The sequence below is a fragment of the Taeniopygia guttata genome, chromosome 5, assembly GCF_048771995.1.
Source record: "Taeniopygia guttata chromosome 5, bTaeGut7.mat, whole genome shotgun sequence".
Classification (NCBI taxonomy): Eukaryota; Metazoa; Chordata; class Aves; order Passeriformes; family Estrildidae; genus Taeniopygia; species Taeniopygia guttata.
The window spans coordinates 55383685-55403421 of NC_133030.1; the positions used below are offsets into that span (position 1 = coordinate 55383685).

General features: G+C 38.6%; 1 protein-coding gene across 4 annotated transcripts in view; it reads left to right on the plus strand.

Moving 5' to 3' along the window:
* ASPG (asparaginase) overlaps window positions 1-19737 on the plus strand; it is a 44641-nt gene that overhangs the window by 16887 nt on the left and 8017 nt on the right. For 2 of the 4 annotated variants that reach the window (XM_012574037.5, XM_072930468.1), the window contains exons 7-13: window positions 3021-3133; window positions 4619-4804; window positions 7743-7856; window positions 10855-10974; window positions 12017-12112; window positions 12967-13130; window positions 19383-19469. In XM_012574037.5, the coding sequence (XP_012429491.5) occupies window positions 3021-3133; window positions 4619-4804; window positions 7743-7856; window positions 10855-10974; window positions 12017-12112; window positions 12967-13130; window positions 19383-19469 (880 nt within the window). Of the gene's footprint in view, window positions 1-3020; window positions 3134-4618; window positions 4805-7742; window positions 7857-10854; window positions 10975-12016; window positions 12113-12966; window positions 13131-13416; window positions 13580-19382; window positions 19470-19737 lie in introns of those variants that run through there. The other 2 variants (XR_003960928.4, XM_072930467.1) reach the window with 2 other exon arrangements.

The window sequence follows — 19737 nt, forward strand, 5'->3', positions numbered from 1 at the left end:
GTCTGCAGCTCTGCAATCAAGAAAAGCTGTATTTCTTGTTTGATTTCATAACTTGGAATTCAGTCACCACTCCTAAGGGAGGTGTCACTCTGAGTTGCTGCTCTCTTGTTATAAGTTGAAACCTGCACTGTGTTAACAGCAGGGGGATTTTTTGCTTTCTCATCTGTGTAGAGTTACTTTTATTTTAAGTCAGGTTGGTTTTTTTTTTTTTTTTGCACTAACCCAATCACCATATATTGTGCATGTGTGTGAACAAAGCTGCATAAGATAAGGATGTAAATTTTTGGCAGTAATTTGGCAGTATGATACAACCATCATAAAAGTCACCCCAGGATAAGAGGCTATAGTGTTTGGTATGGAGGGGGAGATTGGAAATATCAGACAATTGTTTATGTGATGGTTTGGTTTGGAAAAGTAAACAGAAGGCCTTAATATCTTGAATGCAGTCTCCCTGAATAGAGCAATCTGTCCCAAGCCATTATGAGTATAATATGTGAATAGCCATTACTTCTTTATTTTATGTACACTGTTTTAGAAATGTTCTTTCTGCTGTGCCACACCAGTAGCAAGCTTGTGATTGCTCCTCACTTTTGCATCCCCATTTATATGATGCATTGTGCTGTATCAGTTAACTCTTTACAAGCACAGGCCACCCAAGTCAGAGCAGGTTACTGTTTTCTGTGCTGTGCCAAAACTGAGTATCCCTAATTAATCACTCTTATCCATAAGATAAAAAAGAGTTGTGAACACCAAGAGATGCAGCTTTTTGCACTACATTTGCTTGTATATGAGTTTCTTACTTAAGAACTGTTAATTATTCTTATGTTCTTGGACTCTGACTTAACAAAAAAAGAAGTTTGCTGTGTGATACAACACAGCAAGACAGGTGGTTTATTCAGTACAATGAGAATGCTTGAACTTACCTATGTGACATAAATACTGTTCCTTTTTGGAAGAGTATCCCTTTTTTGGGGATGTAAACTTTGAGATGGAGGATGCAAAGGGTGTGTTCTAATTTCTTTTTTCCCCTGCGTGGTGTCCTGCCTCACTTACAGCAGTTCTGAGTAAATCTGAGATGAAGTCGGTCTTCTATGTATATTTGTTTGTCTTTGGCTCTTGCATTGCATTTGCCTTTTGTTCTGCCTTTTAGACTTGTTTGGCAAATGGAAAACTGACATCTGTGGAGTCTGCAGCACCAAACACATTATGTAGGCTGACGAGGTTCATGACCAAGCGAATGTTAACTCAAGGGCAGGGCAATCTTTATCTTCTTTTTAATATAATTTGGAATTACATCACTATACTATGTCTGCATGCATTAAATTTATCTTGGAGATGTTATTTGGTAGAGTGTACTCCAAGAGTACAGGTATAGGCTTGGTGTAGGTCTGACTTCTGAACCTGTCCTCTGATCTCTTTCCTTGGTCTTCTGTTTTTGGCAGTGTGTTAATGCTCCATGCCAAGGCAGGTTTTCTCAGTTCATTCTTCAAGTTGGTTACAGGCATCAGGGATGCTCACAGTTGCCAAACGTAGTAGAATGCATTTGTGAAGTTTTGGCAGGAACTCCTACCTTATGGAGGATAAAAGAAAAGCAAGCTGTGTTACAATTTTATTGCCATCCCTTCTTATAGAGAAGGCTGCTTTTAAAGAGTTAACCTATTTTTAGAAGGCTTAGAGGAATGGATTTATTGCTAAACAGTGCTGCTCCTTAAAGCACAGTGCTTATGTTGAATGTGGTTAGCCAGGCCCATGAACCTCACACAGAAAAATGCACAGGCTCTGCACTTCCCTGGGTTCCTCCTGCAGCTCTCTAAATGGCTCTGGAAAGCTCTTGGAGGCCTTTGAGAGCTACTTGGATAACTACTAAGTCCAGCCAGGTGGTTTCAGAATCATGGTGGCAGCTTATCAGAAAGCTGCAGAAATGGTCTATATTTCTATCCTCCCACTCCTAGGGCACTAGGAATGCATGTGCTGAAGTGTGACTGGATGGATAAAAAAATGCCAATCCAGCTTCTTGTGACCTGGTTAATGGCATACGGCCGTTTTTAGAAAGCAGAGACTCCAGCTGCTGTCAGGGAAGAAAAGTTCATAGACTCTTATAGGAGAATGCTATTTTTTGTCCTGACTTGATGGATTGTGTAGTTTTTAGTATCTCTGGTAGTGTGGCAATAGAGCAGGCTTCAATGGGGGCTTTTACATTTATTCTTGATTTTTTTTTTTTTTTTTTTGCAAGTGGCTGTCTGCTGATTGCAAGAAATTGCAACAGTAATTGGTGTGAGTAACTCTGCACGGCTGAGAGCAAGTCAGTATTATGCACACAGATCTTTTATCTGTCTTGCTGCTTGGGAGTTTCTCCAAAATCTCAAAAGCTTAACTCATGAAGGGAGAGCAGGCAGCTTGACAACATGATCTATCTTCATGGAGGCACAACGCTCTGAGCTGTTGGCTGCTGTTTGTTAAACCTCTTCCACTGCCTTGTAGGAGCCATCGGCGTTACCAATGCTGCACTCCTACACTGAAGTAGTAAAATTTTGAAATCAATAATGCATGACTTGGTTTCTAATAATGCAACACAAACAAACTATTAGTTAAACAGCTGGCTTCTGGCTCTAAATGTATAATCAGAGTTAATTGAATCCTTGCTATTTTATTTAATCATTAATAACTACCTAATAAACTCTGGAGGTCATTAGCAGCAACAGTAACTGCATTTGTCATCTCTTACATCTGAGAAGATCAAGGTCTGTTTTCCAAACATGAATCCAGGCTTCTATCAGGCCAACTACATAACAGTGAAATTCAGGTCAGTGTATGACAAGTAAATATCTCACCTATGCCAGACCAGCTGCTAATTCTTCTGTCTTAAATGGACCTTCATTTCCTCTTTAAAAAATGCATTGTCTTTCATGAATTCCCTGCCTAAGAACAATTTTAAAAACAGAGTTGTAAGAATCACGTACTGTAAGTGTACTTAATAACATGTTTTAATATTAAGTTAAAAAGGCCACTTCTCTTAACAGTAAACTGGGAAACGGTTTGGAGAGCCAATACCAAAAAGAAATTCCGAGTTCACACCAATATGAACAGGAATGTTGGACTTCTGCGTATCTTCCCAGGAATCACTGCTGCTGCTGTAAGTGTCCCCACTTCACTTTGGAAGTGGGTGAAGTGATGCTCAAATACTTGTAGAAAAGCTGCATTGTTTGGAGTAGTGGTTGGGGTCTGGAGGGAAGGGAAAGAATCTTCTTCTGATAATAATTTTTTAAAAATATCAGGGCATTCAAAGACTATTTCAATATGCCATAAATGATAAAAGCGTTTCAAATATCTTTTGTATAAACTGCCAGAGCTCTGGAACTTAAAAATAATTTCTTATCAGGACTCATAAATAGGTCAAGTGTGGTTTTCTAGACAGGTGCAAGCTACAATGACTAGGAAAATATTATCCTGGTGCATATTGAGGCCTATTAATAGATATCTTGTCAAAGAATAGACATTCTGGTGGGTGGAGTGTGATTATTTCTACAACTCTTTTTTTTTCCAAGGTTCCTTTTGTCTCACACTGGTGGTTCACATGACCCTCAGCATTCATACAGAGCTGAAAATGAAAAGTGGGATTTTGCTGCTGAAAAATGAGAAGTGCAATTTTTTGCCTTTAGAAATTATTTTGTAGGGTGTGATTTTAGGTAAATTAGTCTTTAAGTTTTGGCTAATATTAGTTCCATTAAATTGACAGGTCTTTTGTGGCTCTTGCCTGCTTAAATTGAATCCAGTTATTTAAGCAGCACTCCCCAAGTATATCACTATTCTTTTTAGGTGAATATGAACAGATGGAAAGACAGAGGGGTGGTATATTTGCAATAAAACACCAACTGCATAGTTAGTCTCATGGGGGTTTACAGTGTATTGCATTTAGCATATGTGATCAGCAAGGAAATGTCTAGGTTGTTGAAAATACATCTTTCTAGGAAGAGAACTTTGCTAGGCATTCCCTTACAGCATTCTCTTACAGTGAGGCACAATATCTACTTCAGTGTCAACTGGCCCAGAATATATGTGTCTCTGAGTTAAATCAGTTTGGTTTGGGGTTAAAAAACTTCATGCTTTGTTAGAATGTTCTTTCCTGAAAGGTGAAACACGCTGTCTCTTAGGCACACATTGGTTAACTAAACTCTTTGCTAAAGCCAAAAAAAATATGGGCCAGGGTGTGGAGTTCTAATCTCAGTTATTAATTCAACATTTATTTCATAAGTGTAACTGTACCTTTTTGTTGCACCAACCAGTGGTGCAACAGCACAGTCTGTTAATGGCACTTGAACAATAGCATCCTTTTTCTCATCAGCTAATGACTGTACAAAGCAGTTTATTTTAAAATCTAACCCTCTAGAAATTTTAAAGGAAGTCAGAGAGAAAAAGTCTCATTTTTTAAAAGCTTATTCTATAGTCTCAGTTATTGCAAAAGGGAAGCACAGAAGGGTGTAAGAAGACTGTAAGGCATGAGAGCCTGTAGGACTATAGCAGGAATAGACCACTTTAAAAAATGCTGTGCCAGACGTGAAAATTGTAAGGATGACCTAACATACCATTTGTCTCTCTTCCCTGTCTTGTTTTTAACCAGGTAAAAGCATTCCTTCAGCCTCCAATTGAGGGCATAGTACTCGAAACTTATGGAAGTGGCAATGCCCCAGACAAGAGAGAAGATTTGCTGGAAGAACTGAGAAAAGCAGCTGAGCGCAAAGTGGTGATTCTGAACTGCACCCAGTGCTTACGTGGGGCTGTTAAAACAGTCTATGCAACAGGGCAGGTGAGGGCTGAGCAACCACTTCATTCCCCTCTGCTGTATAAAACAAACATCCCACTGATACTTGCTTTAAACTTCCAGCAGTCCCAGCATATAAAACCAGGTTTATTAACTGCAAAGTTGTTGCTCATAAAATAACTACATCTGAAAAATCTTAACCTGGAAGCATTTAAACATATATCTGCAAAAAAATACCCTGTTACTCCTGGTCTGAATGGTCAAAACAGGCAGCTCAAATCCCAAATTAGTGATTATTCACTCCTGTCATGTGCAGCACTCCAGGATACTTTGCATTAGATCCGTAGTATCTCTCTCAGAGGGATTCCAGTGAGCTAAAAGCTAGTTGAGGGGTCAGATGATCAAATAAAGTAGTATTTGATAGGATAACAGTTGCTTAGCTACAATGTAGGAGCATGAAGAAAGCCTGTAGATTCAAGCAGTATTCCAAATCATAGTTCTTTATTTGACTGGAAGTACAACTGAATTCAGGGTGAGATTGGAGAACAGTATCTAAGGAATCGTCTGTATTGAAGAATGGAAATCAGTTTGGTTTAACCCATGAGGGTTGGCTTAAAGCAAGTTTTGTTATTATTCAGGGCATTTTGTAGTATGTTTCTACCACAAGTTGTGTACCAAAACACGACATCACTGGGACCCATAGGAGTACAAAGCTGTATAAGAATATGTGCTGCATGTATTAGTGTGAGGGAAGCTGGTTTAACTGGCCTTTAGAAAAGGATAAGATATTAAATAGCCAAGAAGCACTACCAGGGGGTGACTCATCCTTCTGCCTTGGACACCTGGTTTTGTTGGGAGCAGCCACCCATCTGGCAGAGCCAGCTTCTCCTTTGACTGCATGGCAAACCTAAATGCCCTGTCTGGTGCTGAAACCTACCTCTTTGAGCTTTGGTTTTGACACAGCTTTATATAATATTTGCACAAGGGCTGTTTTGAGGAGAAAGAAATGCATATTGTAAGATTTTCTTCATACTTCCTTAGTATCCAAACTTGGTATTTTCTGATGTGGGCAATTATTTGGATGTTCGTAAAAGTTTTGCATAATTTTATGGAGATGTTTTGAGAATTAGTGACTTTTGCAAAGATGCCATGTTTTGTAGCAAATACTCTAGGAATATCCAGATTATATAGAACAGCTCACTCAGAAGGGAAAAAGCAGTTAAATCAATAAAAGACACCAAATTTATATTCGAAAAACAACATGAAAATGAACCCTAGGTTTTATGTGATCTTCTGCTTGAAATGAACTGCGAAGATTTATGGAAAGAAGAAGGAAACCCCTTTCCTATGCTTTGGTTAAAAGATTATCCAAGTAGACACCTATAATGGCTTTTTGCACACTGATCCAGACTCTGGATATGCTGAATTGAAAGATTCTGCTCAGGTCTTATGAACCACTTTAGGGCTGTGCAGAAATGTGTTCCCTTCTGGCTTCCATTTTTTATATAGAGTTTGTACTATGTTGCTTCAGCGTCAGCTGTTGGAGGCTGCCCTATTTTCTTGGCATCTTTTGAGGAGAACACTGAGCAAGGCAAGTCCTACAAAGTTACTTCATACTTGTTCTTTCACTGCCTTCTCCTTTTCATGAGGAACAGCTCAGTGGAGGAAGTGTAATGAGTGAATGCTGTAAAGTTGCTGTAATGTTAATTTTACTTTGATTTTTCTTTAAATTAAACATTTCAAAGGTCTTTGCACATGGCTGGGCCAGTTTTTACTCATTTGAGCTAGTCAGGTAGGTCAGCTGAGTCCCTGACTTCTCTTGAACTGTTTGTTTTAATTAACTGAATGTCTGGCCTCTGATCCATCTACACAGTAGAAACTTATAACTGAGGGCACTTTAGGTATAGGAAGGAAGCTGGGAAATCCCTTCCTCCTCCTCTTTCACAAACCCACTGAAAAAGCCCTAACTGTTCTTTGGTTAGCTCTACTGTACAGAAAGTATTTCTCACCTTCTCTATATATGGTTTCCCATGGGACTTTAAAAAATGTTACTCCGGGTTTCCCGGACGTGGTTAATGAGCTGATTAAGGCTCTGTATCTTGCTGAAAATATTATAAGTTTTGAAGCTGATGCATGTATAGAAGGTATTTAAAAGTAAAATGCAGTGCAAAGAACCTAGTTCAAGATGCTTTACTGTGAGGCATCACATTATGGCAAAGAAGGCAGTCTGTGATTTGCCCAGGTACAGTTCAATGACATGAGATCTGAAATCTCTTTTGTCTTTGCTGTCTTGTACACTTAAAAGGCTTACTGATGATAGCAAAGATCCTTCTTCTTTTTGCTTTTGTTCAGACATTTTATTTTTTTAACTACCAGAAACATAAGTTAAAAAGGTCATCTTTTTCAGTTGTTCCTGTCAGAACTGTGTAAATTACATATTTTAGTTGTATCTTCTAAATCATACACTGCTAGTGCAGCCTGCAAGAATCTGAAAGCACTCCCGCTGTGAGCACGCTGTAGTGCTGGAATTCATCCAAAGTAATGCCCCATAAAAGAATGGTAAATATGTCTGTGTGAGAACAGCCTACTTGGCAGTGTTCAAAATGCCACTGGGTTAAAACAGAGTAACTGCAGCTTTTCAATAAAGAGAATCTGACAACTCTGCAGATAGCTGATATGGACCTGTAACCTTTCTCTTTTAACATAGTAAGCGACCGTGGCAAGCATTTGGTGGAATTCTTCAGTGTTATTGCAGGAAAAGGAATTTAAAGTAAAAGTCATCTTTATTCAGATTGCTCTAGTATTTGCTTGGTATTTGATAATTAAAGTACAAAAATTACAGTGGCAGTAGGAGGAGCAAGAGAGTGGAGGCTTGGCTGCACGCTGCATTCTGTGTAGCTACTCATCTTCCAAACACCTTTTCTGTATGTACAGGTATTTCTGAATGCTATGCTAATTAGAATCATTGTTCCCTTTTATTCAGACTCTCGCTGATGCTGGAGTAATTCCTGGAGGTGATATGACACCAGAGGCAGCCCTAACTAAACTGTCATACACGCTCAGCAAGGGAAACCTTAGCTGGGAGGAGAAGAGGCAGGTAAATATTTCAGTGTGACCTTGAAAGCCTAAGTTTCATATCTACTGTGCTAACTTCTGTTTAGCTTCATGCCTTGAGCTTCTCTCTTGCATTTAAAAGCAGTTGGTTCCAGAACCATAATATGAGCAACTCATGGTTTTGGGTTTTTTTCTTATGGAAAACACTATTAAGCAAACAAATGTATGAAGATAGGGAGAAAAAAGAATTCTCTGCATAAGTCAGCTGAAGACCATGACTGAGCCATAAAAATGCCATCTGTAAATGGTAGTAGTCTAGCTTGGACACCTCTGTACTGAAAACTCCATGTGGAAATTCTTGTGGGAGACAGAACCCCAACCCTACTGAAGTCAGCAAAGATCTTGTCATTGATCTTAGTGTGGTAAAGATTTAATCCCAGACGCATTCACACAAAGCTTATTCTGAAAATAAATATTGCCTACAGCCTCTTCCTTTACAGCATTACTCATAGAAGTATTAGATTTTATTTCTCTAAGAGGAGATATACTTTGTTATACATAAAAAGTAGAGGATTATTCTAGAACCAGTTGTAACTCTTTTTAAAATCAGAGTCCCTTTAACAATGTTCTTACTGTTCATTGGTTGCTTAATTAAGGCTTTTTTTCCTGCAGGTTACATAGCTGTTTATTGTGTTCCTTTTATACAAGGAGCCTATAGCTGAATTAGATAAGGGAACAGTAATCTGAAGGAATGCATGAATATCTGTGCTTGTATGTAGTGAAATCTTAATCCTGACACTTTGGGAGATGACATCATAATGAGTCACTCTCCAGACTTAACACTGTAGGCACATGTCTATCTCATGATGGTGCTTTGTTTTTATTAAAACCATAACAAACCTGATCATTATTTCATGCTCCACATCTTCCAAGCAGTAGCAGCTCGTGAGACAAACATATTTGGATACCTGTGATGCTAAGTGTAGTGTCTGAAAGTACCACTTACTGTGCTTAGACACAGTTTCAGCCTCTGAGCTTGCTGTTGTTTGCTAAAGCTGAGAAATGGGAGGAGGAGGAACAGTGTGTGTCTTTAGTGAGGATGCTCTGTGCAAGGACATGCCTGGCAGGTGACACAGTGCTGTGAGGAGCAGGGGTTATTGGATGTGTCTGTGCATTTGCATTCAGAAACTCCAGCTCTTCACTGATACCACTTTGGCATGCTCACTGACCCTGGAACATACACACACTAGCTTGGTTTTTTTTTTCAATGCAGACTTTAATCTTCTTGCACAGTGGATCATTTGACCTGGGACAGGAGAAACCTTCCCAGTCTTGCCTGGGTGTGTGAGTTAAAATTTTATTTGAGATCCAGTTTGCTGAGGTGAGATAGCTGACTTACTCAGGTGAGGATTTGATGATAAGGTGTTTTAGGTACCAGGTCACAAGCTAATTCAGCATTTCATGTGCTGTCCTTTGGATAGTGCTACACAGTTTTTGTATGGTGGTATTCTGTACCTCCTTTATATGGTATGAAAAACAAAATAACTTTTGCAATTTCTCTGAGTTATGCAGGATTGGTTTCCTCATTTGACTCATTGTACAGACCCACAAACAATTGTGCTGGCACAACTAAGAGAACAGTATGCTGCATTGCCTGGGCAGGAATGAGTTATAGAGACCAGGAGAAGAAGAAAGTCTGGAAATATGTTGTCTGTGGCAATATCTTCAGCTAAACATATCACCAAACAATAGTCTCCCAAGAGACAGAAGCTCTCCTGAAGCTGGCGTGGTTATTTTGGGATTCTTTTACAACATGAAGAGCAAGGAATGTGCCCCCAGACACATACAAATGTCTGAAGAGCTGGTAGGACTGAATAAGGCACACAGGGTTTTGCACTGGGTGCATTGAGCACAGGTGCCAATTGCTAAGGTTACCTGTGTAAAGCAATGATCTCAACCTGTCAAATTCTAAAAGTGAGCCAAAGCAGTTGGTAGCCTTTGAATTACATGTATATGGGACTCTTCCAGCAGACAGCTATGGTGTTGTTAGCTCTTGGAGGGTTTTTTTTAATAAAGGGCATGCCTAGACATAAGTAAACCTGGGGCATTCCTCCTGACAACATCACATCTGTTTCTTGCAAACTTTCACAATCCTGCTTTTTAAAATTCTAATTGAAATAACTCTGTGCTTTATAGCTGCATCAGCAACCTTTCCTGAAAGAGTGCCAGTGTGTAAAATTGTCAGAATTGAGGAAACTAGTTGCTTTTTCTCGACGACTGGCTTCTATCTGTGTTCTCCAAGTTTCCTGGAGTCTGTCATTAGAGCATTTTCATTTCTTTATTGCCCTATTCAAGTACTTTGTGCACATGAATTGGCTGACCTTTTTACATTTTGATTTGATTTTTCTTTCCCAGTTATATTGGACGCACCCATCCTGAAAACTGTTACATGCCTGTTTGGGTACTGAATGACTGCTACTACTGTAGATTTTCTGCATTCAAAGCTGGATCTATGTCCAAAGTTTTGAAAATCTGGGGCTAATAGGGCTGTTTGAAAACTCACAGAAATACATGACTGTCTACAGGCAGCACTAGGCTTTGTTTTGAGGTCTATGTACACAGTCTGTGTAGGAGTCCTGAGGTTTGTGAATGCTGGCAAGAAGCAGCAGCATTTCAGAATATTCTGGTCTTAAGCCTCACTCTGCTCATTACTCATTATCTTTGTGTTTTAAGTAGGCTGCAGCTTACCCCACTAGGGAACTTTTGTCTTCATACTCTAAAATTTGGGGTGTTTTGTTATGTGCTTATTTTGGTCTTCTTTGCTTTGGAAGAAACTTTTGTTTGCCTGTCTCTCTCCCTCCTTTGTCTTTTTAAACGTGCAGTCTGCATGGGACAGTAACTATTTCTTTAATGTTTTGTCTGCATTCAATTAGTTTCCATAATTCCTCCAAACAATTTTCTAACTTGATTCTAAGTTTTTTTATTAGACTACCATAATTTTTTTCCTCTGCTAACAAAGGGTTTGATTGCTTGCTTTTCAGATGCTGAGTGAGAATCTAAGAGGAGAAATGACTGTTGTACCCACAGGAGCCAAGATATCTTTGAGAGATAGCAAGTTTATTCAAGTGATTGCCAAATCTCTAAGTATCAGCAGCAAGGAGGTATATACTTAAATATTTAAAATTAATACCATGTAAAGCTGTAAACTGAGTTAAATGAGCCTAGATTAAAGATGAACAGCAAAGCTGAAAGAAAATTGGAATTTTAGTTAGGGAGAAAGGACACAATGACAATTCTATAAATAAAATGTTTTTAATTAAAAACATATTAGCGTTTTTTCCCCCTCCTTTGTAGCCCCATCTTGGGATTATTTTCTTGGCTATCTGGTTACAATAACAACCCTCAGACAGAGGCTGTAATTCAGGGTATCAATGATATGAAGAATTGCTTTATATTTTTGTGGTCAAATGTATTGATAGTTTGGAGCAATCCAAATAATAATGGGTAAAACAGCTTAATTGTACATGCAGTGATAGAAGGCTGATACTAAGGAAGCATTACACAAGTGTAATTTGTGGTGTTTAGTCCCTCCCAATTAGAAAATGTAATATAAATATAAATTAGATAATGTAGTACTGGTTGTACAAATACTCCCTTTTTTCTTGACTTGGGTTCAGGGAAGATAGGATTTTTATTAACTAATGAATACTGAATGTATTCTTTAGTTCTTTAGTAAGAATGAGAAATGGGAGAACATTCAGGGGGCCTAGGGGGCTTGTCAGTGTAGGCTTGAAAGGACAGGTTCCACAAATATCTGAGGAATAACATTAATTAAATTGATCCAGTCTTGAGGATATGGTCTTTTCCAACTCCCACCACCACTCTTTCTCCTACTGTACTGCTGTGTAGCTATGTCAGTACAGAGATGGCACTTAGTGTGTGCACCTTAAATGGTTTATAAGATATGAGGTACTTGCAGTGTTTCCAGAACGGAATATAAATCTTACGGATGTGAGACTGACAGAATGTAAAATAAACACGAGACTTCTTTCCTTTCAAGAACTAAATGCTACCAGTTCTAAATGTACAAATTACTAATTTGGAAACTTTACATGAAAGCAAGGGCAGTGTTTTTATGACTTGGGTGTCAATCGCACAAGAGGTGAGGCTGATATTAAATGTTTAATTTTATTTGTTTCTCAGGAGTTAGAAGCCGTACGAGATGCATTAATTCCACCTTTGGCTTGTGCTGCAGCTAAACTGGGTGACATAGATGCACTAAGAGCCATAGCAGAAATGGTAACGTAGAATGAACAGTATGTACAAAACATTAATTTTTAAATAGAACTGTAATTGATGATAGGAAGCCATACTCATAGAAAGTGACAATGTAAGTTTTAGAGTCAAGGTGCTATGACAGTTACAAATTGTTTCTAGACTTCTTGGTCTTTGCCTTTCAGAACTGGTATGTTCTTGTCCCTCTCTGGTTTTCAGCTGTTTACATTTTCTTTTGAACTGTGAAAATACAGGTAGATTAAAATGCACGTTCTTATCTGCTAACTTTGGAACATTTTAAAATTATTTGTGCTGCTTTCTTTTAGCTTAACTTTCTTTATGCATATTCATAGTATTGGACGTAAATCTCTCAGGAATAAAAAAAAAAAAACCTTGAAAATTATATTCAAGCAAAACACAGTGCAGTGCTAATTCAGGATTTCTGTCTCTCCCCAGAGCTCTGACTTGGGTTATACCCAAAGAAGAAACAGGCATTTCCCTGCCATCTCTTTTCTTTTTTCCCCCTCTTTGCCTTGATTTACCCTACTATTGAGATTTTGGTAATGGGCCTCAAGAAACAATAAATATATCTTGAAAGTAGGAATTAACTAAGACAAGAACAATTTGCAATCTATGGGCACAAAGCTGCTGTATGGTGTGCTGTAATAAAGAATATATTTCAGTGGGAAACATGCAGGAGGTGGAATAAATATCTGTATTGGCGCTAAAACAATGCTGCAAAATAAACTTTATGTTTGACAGGCTTAACAATTTGGTGGCAGAATTAAAATGCGATGTATACATCCTACTGTGACGTTTGGCACAGCTTGATGTGCAGCCATTATTTTTTGGCATGTGAAGGGTATGTCCTTTTGTAGGGTGGAAACCTGAGCTGTGGCGACTACGATGGCCGAACTCCCCTCCACATTGCAGCCTCTGAAGGGCACCTGCCCTTAGTCGAGTATTTGTTGATGTCTGGTGCGACTGTTTATGCCAGAGACAGATATGGATCTACCCCACTGATGAACGCCATCAAGTTCAGGTAACAATTTATGTACTGCTCTATATAAGGTTTATAACCCTTCTGTCATTTTGGAGTTCAACTCCATCCATCCTGTGTTCTGGTCTTGACTGGTCTCAGCAGTCATGTGTAAATGACAGCAGTTAAAATAACACATATCAGCTTATTTCAAAGGATGTGACTAGCCTAAATGAAATGATTTTTTAAAATAATGTGGAATGAAATCAAACAACTTGGTATGCATGCAGAATTTTAGCATAAGGTAATTATTGCTGTCCTCCTGCCAAGACTTTGTCCGTAATTTCAGGGCTCTACTCATTATTCTGAAGCTTCCTTATAAAACAGAGCCAAACTGATCACTCCTTTTGATTGTCAGAAGTGAGAGTGCAGGACCATGGGCTGTCTGTTCTCTTTCTGCCCTTCCCTTTCTCATCAAGACCAGACTGTTTCAGTTGGCACAAAATATACCGGTAGGTTGACATGTTTTAATCTTCTCCTTCCACCAGTGCTTTCCTGAATCTCTTGCTGGATGACTGTTTTTTTGATTTTTTCCTTCCACCCACTCATAATTATACGGGATGGTTGCATGGCTGTGCCTGCTTTGTGGATTTCCTCTTCCTGCTGTTATGAATGTCAGCAGTTCTTGAATGGTAGTCATGGACTTGCACTTCTCTGGTCTCTTCCATGTTGTATAGTCCTAAGGAATGGCCATATCACAGAATATAAAAGTTACCAGTAATCAGAATTTAATTTTCTAAGATTTAGTTTGTATAGCCTGAGGATTCATAGAGCCATTGGTCTTCCAGCATGTTAGAAGCTGCACACCATAATCTCTCCTTGTCTTTGATCCACTTTCAGCTCCTTATCTGATATTCAGTCTGTATCATGGCAGGAGAAAAGCCATTTTTTTCTGTAGAAGAGCTCAGATGGATTGAATTTTCATGGTCTTTCTAGGTGAATGTCCCCAAATATCCCTACAGCTTTCTAATGTTGACAGGTTCACCTGGTCTGTCAAGCTGGAATTAGCTCCCTGGGAGGTCTGACAGTCCTGGATTACCATGGGCTGCAGGAATAACTTGAAGACTTCTTCTGTTTCAAAGACCAGCTGCAGAAACCTCGCCAGGCTCTCTGGCTGTGAGAGCTGGAGTGCGGCGTGGCCGCGCTGTGCTATTGCCATTCCTCCTGCATGGTCCCAAACAGCTTTGTGGCTGCTGCTTTACCTCATGAATATATAAGCTCTGCAGCCTTAAAGCAAAAACAAGCCCAACAGCAAATCAAACAAATAACCTTGGAGTTAAATAGAGGTGGCTCTGGTCCAATGTGAGAAAATGCTAAAGCATTAGATACTATTAGATGTTCCTGCAAATCAGGCACCTACTTTTTTTTACCACACCCATCTACCGCCTGAGGAATTTCACATGAGCTTGTTGTTTGGATTCCTTAGATTTGCCACTCCTATATTAGACTCCTACTATGACTCTTAAGCTCTTTAAAACTGCACACCCATTTTGATGCAGGGAATTCTAAAAGGAAGCTGCACCATAACCATTTTCAGTTTCTCTTTTTGTTTCCACTGTTGGAATGAGAGGAAGAGTTGACTTAGAACTAATCTCATAAATGTGTATTTATGATCTGCTGTGTACTCACACTGCATTTCACACTGGTAAGCATATAAAGGAGAATGCTAAAGTGCAGACAGCTGTATATGTGTCTAATTAGATACCCACTAAAAAGATTTCTGCTACAGAAGTATTTAAATTCTATTTATTAAACACTTGCAAGCTGAAAGTAAAGAGATTATCCTGATAGAAAGTAGCAGAGAGGGAAGGGGTGGGGGGGAAAACTAATGATAATGAGTAGTCAGCGCTTTAAACTGTTTAATATTGTAACTTTCTCAATTTTACTGAACATTGCATCAGCTTAATCCCATTTTCTGAGAATTAATATTTGTTTAATTGGCATTTAACTGCAATACAGTATTCACTCATCTTAAAAATAGCTTTCTTACAGCCTTTTATGTAACATTTCTCAGTGGCTTGCCTTTTAACCAGCATGCAAACCTGTATAATGATGACTGATTTCTCTCTTCCATTTATTAATTTGTAAAGATGACCAGGAGTTATGTCTCTTCTTAAAAGCTTCTTAGCATAGCACTGTCAGCTGATAGACCAGTGATTTGATTTATGTCAATGACAGTCTCTTACATTTTTTTACTTTAAGTGACTCTTTGTTTCTTTCTAAATAAGAAATAAACTACTGCATTTCCGCTTTTTCATTTGTAACTCTGCAATTTCCCAGTAGTCTCACTGACTTTATGCATGAAGCTAAACAGACCACTGTTAATCTAGGCCAGTTGTTTGACATATCAAAATAATAGCATTCCTTTAATTTCTTACAGCACCCTCAAGGGATAATTAATTTTCAAAACAATAGAATAATATTTTTTTAATAACAGAAACTCTCTCAGCAGGAAAATGTCTTGAATAAAAATTGTGTGTATTTTAAGTAGTAAAAGTGCTTCCATTTACTTGTAGAGCAGTGGTAAAAGGTTGAAAATGGGGAGTTGCTCATGCAGTGCTGTGAGAACATCAGATTAGAGGTAGTAAAATTACCTCCCACGTAAATATGAATTTAAATACTTGATATTTTGAAAGGTTACATTTACATCAGAAAATCTAAGGCGGAGAGAAAATCTATCTACCATTGACTCCAAGAAGAACAATGTAGCCTGTCTTTACAGTGTTTGAGCACAGAATTCCCACTGATACCATGCAGAAAACCAAATAAGTGAAACTAAGCTGATCCTGCCATAACCATTCTGGTTGCTAGGGGAGCAAGCTTGAAAAAGAATGAAGCCAGTCAAGTTTGGATATACATTACACCTGCATTTCTTTAACGAGAGTTGGTGGAAGGTGTGCAGCCTAAGGCCCCAGTCCTGCAAACTCTTACATGTGTGTTAATTTCACATGTATGATTCATCTCTTTTGAAGTTGTTTCACTTTTAATAAGTGTCTGCCAGGTGAGGGCCTGGGATGACAGGTACTGTACAGAACCTGGATTCCTGTGAATCCAGAGCCCTCATGAACTGGTAAGAGTGTGGATGTCTTTACCTGGAACTCAAACTTTGCTCATAGTGCTGAATGTTGAAGACTGCACCAAATCAGATAATCTGTTACAAATATTATTAAAAATACCAGTATACACTCAAGTTTTAAAGTCCAGTGTTATCAATAATGGAACCGAGCATGTAGGAGACACTAGAAACATCTTCTGCCTATTTGTTTTTTCCTTCAGAGAGGGACAAATAACTGATACTACTAAAATGCTATCTCAAGTAAAATGCAGAATAACATTTCTACGGCCTGTGTCTGACCAAGAGCCATGGTTTGGTGACAGAATGCAGTAAGAAAAGGCAGGGCCAGGAACAGCTCACAGGTGACAATGCTAAGCATTTGGCTTTTGCTAAGCAGTATCAGGTGGAGCTAAATGATCATGGAGCTGTACAAGCCAGGGCTGGCTTTGGGAGGTTGCCATCCCACTGCACCTTGAGCTTTGACTGTCCAGAAGTTCTTTTGTTCTTGGTTTTGTGCTGTCACCTAACAGGAATTGCATTTGAACCATTCCCAAGAAATTCATGGCTCATGACGTCACCTGAACTTCAGATCAGCTCACCTGTGACCCTTGTGATGCTTTTGTAAAGCCACAGGAGAGCAGCACTTTAAGAAACAATTTCTAAAGACAAATACCTCTCATGTGCCTAAGACATAACAGTGTCAGAAAATTCACAGCCAGCCTCTTGAGATATGAGACATGCCCTAGTGGTAGGTACAATGCAGCAGAAGTGGTGCTCTGGGAGGCTGAAGTTTGTTCAGAATGTCGATAGTGTTCGGGTGCACGCAGGAACAAGCTGCAGAGTGCCTTGCCTCCTGCATAGTTTTCATGTTGAGTGGTGGGAATGTCAGACTCGGTCTGTTTGCTTTCTTGGGCTTCACAGCCACAGTACTAAATCTGACACTTTTAAACTTTGCATTACTATTTGTCCCTACTCTTCCTCTCCCTTGCCCTGTCTTTAACAAGCAGTAGTGCACAGCACTTATTCCCATTTTTCCAAGAAATGTGACTTTGAGTGACTCATCAGGACATTTTACTTCTGTTTAGAAATGCTTTATTGTAAGCATTTATTGTAAACACTATCAGTTGCAATGCTGAAAAACTTTTTATTTTTTCCTTGTTTAAATTTTCTATATTAAATGAGTGGGGTAAATGATCCCAAATCTGTCTGTACCAGGTATTTACAGAGTCTCACTCAGAGCAGTAATGGCTGTGTGGTGTGAGTGGGGTGTGAAGGTTCTGAGAGATTCTTCCTACCAGTAATAAGTAGTTACAACAGGAAGTGAAAATCTGTCTTTTTGCTGGTATCTAGAGGTACAGACCTCAGGTGGAGCACATTGAGGGACGATACCACACATTACATGCTTTGCAGCCTTTTATCTTTTAATGCTGTCTCATAGCAAAGCTTTTGTTTTAAAAAATGCTCATTTCATGCTGAGATTTCCTGTATAAGGTGGGAAATGAGGAACACTCCAGGGCAGTCCTTGGAGAGTAAACAGACACTCCCCATGTTCTGTTCAGTACTCAATGAGAGCCTGAGTGAACAGACATGTTCCACTTTAATCTATTTCAGGTCAAATTTCATTTCAGCTAATTACTGTTTGGATTAAGACTAAAAACTAAAAAAATTAATACATGTAGAATTCATGCTTTACCACTGATTGAAAAGTAGGAGACCTTGCCATTATTTTCTGGCTCAAGGAGATGCTTGTGGATGATGACCCATGTCATAAGGGACCCACCTGAGAAAATACTTTAGATAACTGAACAAACTTGAGGCATGTGCTGTCCCAGCAATGCTTTGCTATGAAGCAAAGGAAGATTTTTTTTTTGGCTGTCAACTGGAACAAAGTACAATTAAGAAAAAAAAAGTCACCTAAGCTCAATAACCTATGTTTTGAAAAAAAAAATGATTCCTATCTCACATGTACAATTCTTTGGTTAGTTTAGAAACTAAAGCTCTTATATGGAACATATAAGCTTACATAGGCTTTATATGGATAACTGTAAAGTAACTTCTGATTGAAGATGGAGTTTCCTAAAAACAGGCAGAGGGATTAGATAAGTAGTTTAGTCCAATTTAAAAATGGAAAGGCCCATGGCTACCACCAAGTGATTAAGCAGAAAGTGTATGTCAGCTTTTTTTTTTTTTTAATTACTACAGATGATCTTTTAGGCAATTGGTTGGAAAAACTCAAGTATTTCCTATTAAATGATGTCTCTTTATTTTGAAGTGCTATATTATAACAACTTACTTAAAATGGGAACTATGAAACTATTCCTGATCTACTGGGTTAGCATGATCTTTCTGGAGAAAAAAACCCTGTGTTTTGATTTGTAAACTAGATCAATTGTTTAACACAGGAGCATTCTGTCATCTCCTTTTCAAACCTAATTCTAAACCTTCCACTAGGTTAGTTATGAAAAATGTATTTGCAGATTTTTCACTTCCCATGTTATTTTCTACCACAACAGTATCTTCATAGAGCAGCCTTTCCACAGAGTTTCTTAAGCATCTGACTAAGATGTAGGTGTTTGCTGGCAGTGCCATTTGTCCCCTTATCTCAAGGGAAAGAACAAGCAAGACCTCCTAAAGACTCCAGGTAGAAATCAATAATAAAGGTATTGAGAGAGGAGGAAGTTAGGAAAAGATGTGCTTTTGACAGAGGTTCATAATAATACTTACCATCATTCTGAAGCCCTAAAAATCTGATTAGCTTCACCATTAACATAAAGATTCATTGCTTGTCTGCAAGACACAATGTTTTAAGACTGATACGTATGGGCATTGTATTCTTTAAAATGCAGGAATGATGCTATGTAATAAATATTCTCCCTATTTGCATGTATTTCATTTACTAATATTTCTGCTGTTAAATGAAACTAGCCCTAAGGTTAAGACACTAAGAATTCTTGGAAGAGAAGGGTATGCATCCCTTTCCTTTTTAGAGCTGAATGTAAGCTCAGTGTGTGAATGAGTTTTTGAGAGGGAGGGAAGCTCTTTTTTACTGCATCTGTCACCTTGGAAAAGATTGATTGGTTCTGTGATTGTGGAAAAGAGATTGACCGACTGTTTATGTATATGACAATGTTGGATTCAGGGAGAAAAGTAATTTTCAAGATCAAGTCACTTTCTCATTTTTTTCTCTTCCTCTCATAAAGGCACATACCAGTGATTAACTTGTTACGAGAAACAGGAGCACACCTTTCAAGCCATGACTTGGAGGATGTTGGGACAATACTCTGCAGGTAAATATGGTATTTGAGGTGGCCCTAAAATGCATGTGGACTGGGATGGTTTTTCAGAAGAGACTCAAAAATTCAGCACTTTCAATAAACAGTTTGGTCCCTGGCAGATGTAGGAGTTCTTTCTGTGACAGAGGAGTAATAAGGCAACAAGTGAAGTGATGAAATTAAGAATCAACTCTGTTTCAAAGCACCAATAAATCAAGGGAGTTCCAAAGGACAAAGGATTGTGGGGATAAGTGAGCTGGAAGCAAATAAATACCTCATTTCC